The sequence below is a fragment of the Bacillus rossius genome, chromosome 2 (assembly GCF_032445375.1).
Source record: "Bacillus rossius redtenbacheri isolate Brsri chromosome 2, Brsri_v3, whole genome shotgun sequence".
Lineage (NCBI taxonomy): Eukaryota > Metazoa > Arthropoda > Insecta > Phasmatodea > Bacillidae > Bacillus > Bacillus rossius.
In genome coordinates this window covers 988,227-998,254 of record NC_086331.1, presented here as the reverse complement: position 1 = coordinate 998,254, position 10,028 = coordinate 988,227, and the positions used below count along the sequence as shown (strand labels likewise).

The 10,028-nt window shown below is 34.1% G+C and overlaps 1 protein-coding gene across 1 annotated transcript; it reads left to right on the top strand.

Moving 5' to 3' along the window:
* Positions 1-367: 367 nt before the first annotated feature.
* On the top strand, positions 368-8,866 carry LOC134529014 (transmembrane protein 205). Its single transcript, XM_063362682.1, has 4 exons — positions 368-963; positions 3,521-3,717; positions 5,887-6,050; positions 8,441-8,866. The coding sequence occupies exons 1-4, from the start codon at positions 704-706 to the stop codon at positions 8,726-8,728; spliced, it is 909 nt and encodes a 302-aa protein (XP_063218752.1). The 5' UTR covers positions 368-703; the 3' UTR covers positions 8,729-8,866.
* Positions 8,867-10,028: the final 1,162 nt, after the last annotated feature.

The window sequence follows — 10,028 nt, the reverse complement described above, 5'->3', positions numbered from 1 at the left end:
CTAAATTAAAAACTGTACAAATGGGTAGCATTTTAATGGACTGATGTAAGTCGCTGTCATCTAGGACTTAAATGCAAATTTTCGGTGATACGCACAAGGTCTACAGCGGTAAACTTTCGGTATGTTATTAAGCATAGTCAAATCTACAACTGTGCAAAAATTCAGCTTTGGACAAATTTTTCACAGGTTTGTGCCTTTTTAAGTCTTGGTTTCCTGGACTATAACAGTACACAACGGGCAAGTAATTCCGAAGTATAGGTACCGTACTTATCGCTTGTAAAGCCGAGTGCCATATTATAGTATAAGTTTGTGTACCAAAGTAATGTGACGAGGTACGTAAACCATGTTACGGAGAGGAGTGGGGAGAACAATACGATATAAATCTACGCTCCGGCCACAGATGTTCCTTCAAGAGTGCGCGTCGACGTGAGCCATGTGTTGCTGTAGCTGACGAAACTTGGTTCGAATGCACTGAACTGACTTATTTATTTTCTCGGTTCACAAAGCAACATACGTGAAGTGATAAGTTAAAGTCTATCAGAAAGATAGACCTTTCAAATTTAAAATATATTTTATGTTACTCGTCATTCGTGCGTCTGTCTCAACTGTAAAGTTAGTAGACGCGTCGAATGACAATAAGTTAGTGTTAAGTGGTCTGTCAGCATCGTTAAGTGTTTAGAACTGTTATTTTTTCTGCGGAAATATGTGCGCCAGATCCTTAGCTGATATAGACAGTAGTAATACCGAAACCAATGATCTGATTAATCGGAAACCAAAAAGACCTAACGTTAAGCTGTTAAAAAAGAATTTTGCTCAGTGTACGGAAGACATGTGTGTGGAAGTCAAAAATAAAGACATGAAGATTCAGCCTGATTTATTGGCAATTACTGTGATGAAGTATCGCAAAATGGTCAACACGCTGACGAAAATAATGGGCAGATTTGAAGAGATGAAAACATATCGGTGAGTATTTTTGCTATTACGAAATATTATTATGTGAATGTCGGCTGTTGCATGTTTGTTCTTGTTAGTACTGGACTGAAAACGTTAAGAAATTAGTAATTTGCAGTTAATCGTTTTCACGACGAAGCCGGTTATCTTAGTCGTGTACTCACCATACATCACGGATTTTACATGACATGGCCCGTAAATGTATGGAATTTGGTATGGTACATACTTGACATTTGTGTAGTTAACAGCCGTGAGAAGTTTCCGTATTTTCCCATATGTTTAACCTGGTTAAGAAATTATATTGGCGCCATTACAGATTTCAAACTCGCACGTGCGCGTGTATTCAGAGCGCAACAACTACATAACTGCCGTCCCAGCATTTATCTGTTAACAATAAAACGTTATTTTTATTTTTAAAATTTGTGTACACAACTTCATTAAAACAGTGAAGCAATTATACTTTTTATCTTAAGTAATTTAACAATATTAGCAAGTATAAGAAATGCACTTTAAAATTTTAATTCAGCATTACTTGTATAGTTGTTTGTGTGTGTATACCAGTACTACTAATATATTTTCTCAGCCGCAACCGTAATACACGAACTTAGAGAAATCTGAACTCTTTCCTTTGTACATTTAAAAGATATGTAGGTACTCGTTCGAAGTGATATTGATAGGCCTATATCCAGGAATGACTTGTGGGGGGCCACAGGTAGACTGGACCTAGTATAATACCTGTGGATTACTTCAGAAGACGTATTATCCAGTGCATGTTTTACCCTTCTGGGAGGACACATGCCCCCACCTATGCTCTTCCACCTATGCCTATATAAAACATTACCTTTGGACTGCCTTGTCTCATTAAAGTTAGGTAGGCCTTCACTCAATTTTTTCTTTACCTCTCACATACTCTACCTCACTCACTAACAAATTTGGACATCTACCTTGGTATGCTACGAGTATGCATGCTACGGGCAGAACACAACCTTTTGCTGTACTTTGTGTCTGATCTGCGTTAAAATTTATTATTTTTCACAGTAGGCTATCTACCTATTTACAGCACCAGTAGTATGAATACCTATACTACGTAGATACCCATTTCAAGCTGTCTATAACATATTTAACACAGTTGAGAATGCCCTTATAAAAAATTATTTATTTTATACTTGAAACCAACAGTGGCAGGCAACCCACATTATACCCCAAGAGTGTGTTTAGGCTTTAAAAACTTAGATGACTACAAAAAAGTAGGTGAGTGTGTGTTGTGAGCATAGAGATAAGAATTGTGCACAATAATGAACTATTTCACGTTCTCTTCTGTAAGTTGGAACAGTGAGGCAGTACACACTGCGATGTCAACAATAAATAAGAGTGTGCTCTTTGTAAGTTAGGACACTGAACTGTTAGTCACCTCAGTTGGCCTCTTTCGAGCTCTCACATTCCTGCTTATGTCAGAGAGAGCATTCTGTCGTCATCTCAGTTCACTGAGCAAGAGCATGAAACTGTATGCTCTCTGATGCTTGTCAGGTTTCATAACAACTACAGGTTGAGGTTATTTCACGTTAACAGATGAGTGAATCTTCAAAATGTAGCAACAAAAAAAAATTGATGAAATGCGTTGTTTAGATTCATATTTAATTAAACCAAGACTTTGTAATTTTTTTTTAAATTTAAGTGCAAAATGTTATTGCATATGTACTGAATCCATGTGGCTTTTATATTTTACACTTCTTAGATGTTTTCCCTGTGGTTTGGTATTGTAACAGTAGTTATATTCTTGTTTGTCGAGCACCAAGCAGCAAACCTCAGGCGGGACACTCATCCACTCTATATGGTGCAATGTGCTGTCTCATTGGCCAACTCAAAGGAGAGGAGATAAATGTACAAATAAATGAAAATTACTCCATAATGCTTTTAAAAAGTAATTTTTCCTAGGCCTCCATGCAGTAAAATTTAAAAGAATTGATAATGAACAAAACACCCCCTGAAAGGGTAATTTCATCTAACTAACATCATTAGCCCTACAAGGCTATAAACCATAATAAGCCCTCAGGATTTATAATATAGCTTACCGAACCTCACTTTTGTAGCAAGGATGGGCAAACACCGGAGCCCAGTACCTACTAACCTTGGCCGATCACACGCTGATTTGACAACAACAGGGCTAACCTCCAGCATTACACAAAAGTTGTTCACATAGTGAAGGTCTAGTTCTGAAGTTTCCATAGTTTTGAAGCCTTCTGTGGTTATCTGTGCAACATTTACTTATGTTTTCCTATTTTTAGTGTTTTTTAAACTGTATATACCATAGAAGTTTTGCAGTTACATCAACATTTTAAAAGCAATTCATACTTCCTCTTGCTAATTATTGTGCCCATCCTTTTCATTTACAAATCAACACTTTTCATTAGCCGAATGATGTCTGGTGGTAGTTTGTAAATCTTACAAAAGTAAGTAAATTAATGTAATTTTTATAGTTACTACTACAACGAAAAGTTAATATATTTTGTGTAGTAAGTACATTATTAATTGCTTCTCTGTAGTGTTTATTAATTATTATTTTGTGCAGTGTGGTGTTTGAGATGACGCAGCCGGCTCATCTGGTGACAATCCTCGCTGTGTCTGTGATTGCCATGATCACGTACCCCCAAGGAGGCGACGCAGCTAATCCAGATGTTATCAAAATCTCGCCCCTTATCTCGCTTATTTACCTTTCTAGTTTCATGATGCATTTTGGCTTCCAAGTGTGGATGACCTTTGTTTCAGGTAAGTTTGAGTACAGAACATTTGTATGTGCGTGATTTTTCATGTAGACCTGTGCATGGTTTATGAACATGGTTCAGATTGTTAATCATTAGGCCTATTTATATTTTCAATAAGAAGTGAACTAACATATGAAAATAACTTTTTTTTTTTTTCATGAAAAATTATAGAAGTAACATACTGTACATCTCTGTACTGTACTGCACATTTCTTTATAAGATAAAGAAATTGTTATCTTAGCATTTCATAGACCTTCAGTTTCTACAAATAGGTGCTTTTTTTTTCACCCTGATAAACTTTATTGCACAAGACTTTCCAACAATGTAATTCAGTTATCAAAATCCAGTAGCCTATTCCCAATCAAAACCTCGATGTTGTAACCAGAAATCTCAAAACAATATTGTCATTGTGTATTGCAAACAAATTCTATTTTGATAAGAAAAATACTTTGAATATTCTTCACATATAATTCTGTGTATGTTTAAAGTGCTTTTATCAAGAGTTTTATTATTTCAAACTACTAAGTATTCTTCCCATATGCATTGAGTTACACGTGAGTTTTGTGTGATCACAGGACATATTTTACGAAACGTGTATGATGAACGAATAAACTGAGACTGAACATCTCATCGGCATCTGAGTTTTAGAGATGGCTTGTGGTGGAAGGGAGGTGGTGAAATAATGTGGATGGAGCAGCGATCAAATGAAATGGTGGGCGAAACGGAAATACCCTGAAGTAACATACCATTTCACAGCAACGTCAATTACTTGTGAAAAATCTGGGTCCCATCCTACTAGGAATAAATCAGTATTGTGAGGCCACCAGCATGTGATATGATTGGCTCACAGTTAAGTTATTTTGTAAAAACCAGCTTAGGTAATATTCTTACATCGTAGCTTTTCCGTAAATAAAATATTTTTTTCAAACACTAAAGACATTCCTCTATTTACCCTCAAAACAGTGTTTATAAATCCCTTATGGTTTTTGAGATATCACTGTTTATAGCGTACATTACAATATATGTGTATTGATGTGGCCACCACCATTTTTTTAATGTTCTTGTGTATGTAGAATCACAGGATCTGCAAACCTAACATTTCACAACCGTCCATTCCTAGTCGGCGTTCATGCATGTTCAGTGTAAATATTATAATTGGTCCTTTAGATTAGGTTAAATACATCAAAAATACTTAAAAATAGAAAGACTGTTGTTAGATTAGATACATTAAAAACACTGTGAAATTATGTGAATATTTGGGCGGTTAGTTAGGTTATTATAGAGGCTACATTAAAAAAACTGAAAAAATATCTTTAATGGTTGCTTAAGAATTGCTACGAAGCGCAGAAACCAATTCACACAAGTCCATTCCGAGTCCTGAATAGTTCAGAAGTTCACCGCTCACTATCAACTTAGGAGCACATATTACAGGATAAAAATGAGCATGAAAGTTGTCCATGTCATTTTTCATCTTGCATAGACTTATGTGATGTAGAAATTAGAGAACAGTCGAGCTACATTAAAAAATCAAAAATACTTTTAAAAAGTGTCAACGGTTGATTAGCTCAGGATAGCTACATTGTAAATTGGTAATTCCTAAGCAACCATTAAAAATATTTGACTGTATTTTTAATGTAGCCACACTAACCTAACAAACCGTCCACAATGTTTTAAAGTATTTTAATGTAGCTAACCTAACCTAATTGACCATTCTCAATATTTGACTTAAGTTCTCCAAAATGTAAACACACAGATCCATTCAGTAAAACAAATAATGATGGTGGCTGCGTCAGTGCATAGGTATTGTAATGCAACCTATGAACTATGATTTCTCAGAAACCAGTAGGAATTTAGAAATGCGGTTTTTATGGTAACTAGAGGAACTTTTCAAGTGTTTGAAAAAGTATTATCTGAATTTTATTATTTTATTTACAGAAAAGCCACGACGAGAGAATTTAAAAATTGTGTGAATTAATCAGTACAGCTCTAGTGTGTGTGTGTATTCTCTCAGGCTCAATTTTGCTCACAATGTTAGGTTTTTTTTGCATGTTTCAGATTTTTATTGAAACTCGAAGAATAGATTTTTCTAATTGTTACTTAGCTGGAAGTACACAAAATTTACACTATTGTGTACATATAGCACAGTTTTAAATTGTTATTATTTTTGTTCCAGGTTTGTCGTTGTACTTCAATGTTTCTCGGCATACTTTTGGAGAAGTCCAGAAAGTTCTGTTTCCAAGATACTTTTCTGTGAACAGTTTTCTAAGTTTGGTGACACTAGTAATATTTGTGAAATACCATCCAATACATGTGTGGAATAGTTGTATTGGCTTACAGGTAATTCAATTACTATTTGTAATTCTTTACCTTGATAAATTCCGGAACTTCTAAAACCAAATAGTAGTATTAGATTTTTATTAGTAGTAAAATAATGCTTTCACCTCTTTGAAAAACATTGTAGAGATAATACTTAAGTTAGTCCATTACAATTATTTTCATTATATTCAACATGTTATAAAAAAAGAATTTACACAGCCTGGACAGCTGCTATGAACTATATATATTGTCCATAAAAATTTCAGTTGTGGTGTTGTTCAATAATTTATGAAAGTATGTTATTTTCGATACCACTTATGGCAAATTTACACTATTTATTTCCTCTTGTTTCACATAAACGTAGGCAAAGTTTTTTTTATTAAATTTTCATACATCTGTCAGGTTACATTGTTGGATATTGTCTGCATGTTAACAGATTTTAGTTAATAGAATTAGAAAATAATTGGTTTTTATTTTGTGTAATTTCTTGCAACCAGAAGATATTTATTCCACACACATTTGTACACAAAATAAACAAGTGCGACCATTAGTACAACCAAAATTTTGGTTTGGAAGTGGCTCATCCAAGTGAAAATAATACTACAAATTATGATGGTCAATTAAAAAAATTTTTATCAAAAAAGTTTTACAGAAGTATGGATTTTGGCCCAAATATACAACAGTTAAATAACCTGCTTTAAATTTGAAATTTGGATTGTGTTCAGCACTGAGAAAGCATTATCTGTTAAACTAACATCTTGTAAAATTTATGAGATAGGTACTCTAAAAATAACCTTTTCTTCTGAACTCATTTCTTTCAAGTTTTACAAATTTGGAACATATACAGATGAAATACTAGAGTTGCAGCCTTCAAATTTTCTAATGTTGCTCGGCTCCATATTCAAAAAAGATTGTGTTCAGAATTAGAAAATTACTTATTGGAAGCCAAGCTTTAGAAATACATAGTGAAAATAAGTTACTCCGGTTAAGAACTACTTTGTCACATGACCGTGTTTGATTTGTGAAGAAATAATTTATAAAATGATAAAAACATGCAGGGACTGCAGTAAGCGACCTTGAAAATCCCAGCTCCTCTTGTGTTTTCTTTTTATTGAGACTTTATTTATTTTATTTTTGCCTGTAAATAAGTTCAAACTAGGGATAAAGCTAAGGGTGCAAGGTCATATCCATCGCTTACATGGCACCATACAATACAGTAAATACATATTAAGAAGTTTTTAAGTGCTTAAACATGTAGACTTAATAACAGGGTAAATTGTACAAATTAATAGGTCAGGTGCTATATTTTTTTAACTTATTATGCCAGTAATTTCCTTACGAGGGATCTACTGATATAAACAATAACATAAGGATGAACATAAGTTATGAAATATAATAATTTTTAATAGATTGTGAGAATTAACTACAAAATTTCTCTAACCACAGCTCCTTGCTCCTTAATTTACTTTTCCGCATTTCCCCCCCCCCCCCCCTACTCCCTCAGCCCCAATCCCAATGACTGCCCTGGACACACCCTTGTAAGTGGGATTGAAAAATAATTATAGTTTGTCAAAATATCTGACATTTTAACCTTAACACTAGATAAATGATACTTAGTAGGATAATTCATGGTTTCTAGTGACAAGGGCATTTTAAATCTAAGTATGTTCAAAATTCTGTTCCACACAAACCTAAATGTTAGCATGAGTTCATTTTGATAAAAAAACAACTGAATTTCCTTCACAGCCTACTTTGGAGACATATATCTCACATTTGATGAGCAGAAAATTAGGTGTGTGTAATGAAAACAGTTTAAATTTTTTAGTTTTCTGCATAGAATTACAATTTAAGTTGTTCCCTTAACCCTTAACCATTGTGCACACTATTTCTAAGTTTACTTAAAGTCTACATAGGAATATATTTGTAGAGGGCCCAATCACAAGTGTAACAATCAATCGGGTTAACACTTTTTTGTTCTTGTTTCTTCATTAGCTAAACAATAGTTTGTGTTTTTTAATTGGCATGAGTCTACTAGTGTTGCTTCGTTTACAATTTTAAGAATTTTTTATACTTTTAATGTGCGATTATGAGCTTCTAGAGTTGGCAAATATTTGTTTTATTTTTGGGGCATAATTAATAAGTATTTATTAATACTATTTAATTGTATTAACTAATATAAATGGATGCTTATAATGTTTAAGCATTTCAGTTTTAATCATGACTCTCATAAATATCTAAATGTAAGATTAAACAACTTAGTTTTCAAAATATAAGTGTAGGGTGATTAAGTTTGTTTTACTTCTTTATGTGATTTGCTTTATTTTTTTATAAAAGTAGCCTCATTGTAAATATGTGGCTTTCAAAAAACTATAGTAGCACTGAGAATACAGGACTGTGACGTGTGTGGACAGGTGATGGCCATGAGCGTGTGCTTCCTGCTGGAGCTGGTGATCCGCCTGTACCTGGCCCCGCCTCTGGTCCAGCTCACCGTGGTCAAGAACGCCATCGAAGCAGAGGCCGGAGTGGGCATGGAGGTCGGCAAGTACAAGCCGGGCTCGCTCGTCAAGTGTCCGCACTACGTCAAGATTCATTGCACCTTCCGCAGAGTGCACATGGCTGTGGCCATTGGCAATTTGCTGACCATGGCTTGCACTACTTTGCATTTACATTATCTCTCGCAGAAGATAAGCATAGTGTAGACTTAATTGCTTTTACTTCAGCAGAAGATAACTTTAGGAAAATGCACTTGTGTGCACATTTAATTTGTGTAGTTATATTTCTAGTTGTTCTTCTGAAGCTTGTCAAAAATAGACAAATAAATTGGAGATGAGTGGTTATCTGAATATTGAAGACCAAGTTCCTGTAATTTTTATGGAAAACTATTTTATCGGTACAAAATGACTAGCATGTGTGTGAAAATTAAACTTTAATACTGGCACGATACAGTCACAATACACTGAATGTTTCTCGTCATTTAAAAAACTGCAAGTTCGGATTAACGGTCAGAGATGATCATTTATTGGGCAAGTTTAAGAAACAAATAAATTTTGTAGTAATAGCATAAACACATCTCCAGCCTAATGTCTGTGATGGTGTTAAGATGGCCAACTTGCGGAAACATTGAAAGTTCAGCTGCTTTGGTTTTGAACTATAGCCTTGGATGCCATTGTCTCAGACAATGGTGCTTACCAGGAGTTTGACAGTAACTATTAGAAGAAATTTTTGTTGTTTGTATCTTTTAGAGGTAGTTTATTAAGTAGATGGATGCCCAATATGGAAAACCACAATGAGAAGGAACTTCCTACTGGTCAAATGTATAGGATACACAAAAATATTTCCCTACTAATATGAATTATACTTGACCTCCACTACTTAATCATTTAATATACATTAAGGAGATTCAGTTTAAGAATGATTTAGTTGAAATATTGCCATTTCAAAAAAAAAAAAAAAGTTTTGTTGAATATACTTTGAAAGAGCAGATTGCATCATGTGTATACTAAAAAGCGGTTTAAAATTTGGTTATATTTTTAAAGTTTTGATTTGGGAAGAAGCAAAGAGTATGTGAAGCCTACTTTGAGGATTTGACAAGAACTGTACTGCTATATCTGGACAACAAAGTGATTCTCATATTCAAAAGAAAAAAGGAAAAATTTTCTTGCCACTGTTTGAAATTAAATTAATAGTCCATAAAGTAGTGTTACAGACAATATTTCACTTAACTTAGTCAAACAAGAATACCCATAATTTTACTGAAGACGAGAAGCCAGTGCTGCAGGAACATTGCTTGTGTGTGTGATGTCTTAAGGGGTGTAGCCAGGATTGTATTTGGTATACAGTATTTGAAGTGTGATCATAAAAGCAAAGAGTACTTTGGTTTCATATAATTTGGAGTGAATTTAAGATATTTATTTCAATAAAACCCTATCCCTGGCTACGCCCCTACACTTGAAGATGGTAATATCCATTTCTTCACATTTACTATATTATATAATGGAT

Bases quoted from the DNA above. Each gene is read 5' to 3' on its own strand.
- LOC134529014 (XM_063362682.1), top strand. From the start codon at position 704: ATGTGCGCCAGATCCTTAGCTGATATAGACAGTAGTAATACCGAAACC. The intron at 3,718-5,886 runs GTAAGTTTGAGT...TTTTTGTTCCAG, and splicing joins GTGGATGACCTTTGTTTCAG to GTTTGTCGTTGTACTTCAAT. The intron at 6,051-8,440 runs GTAATTCAATTA...GTGTGTGGACAG, and splicing joins ATAGTTGTATTGGCTTACAG to GTGATGGCCATGAGCGTGTG.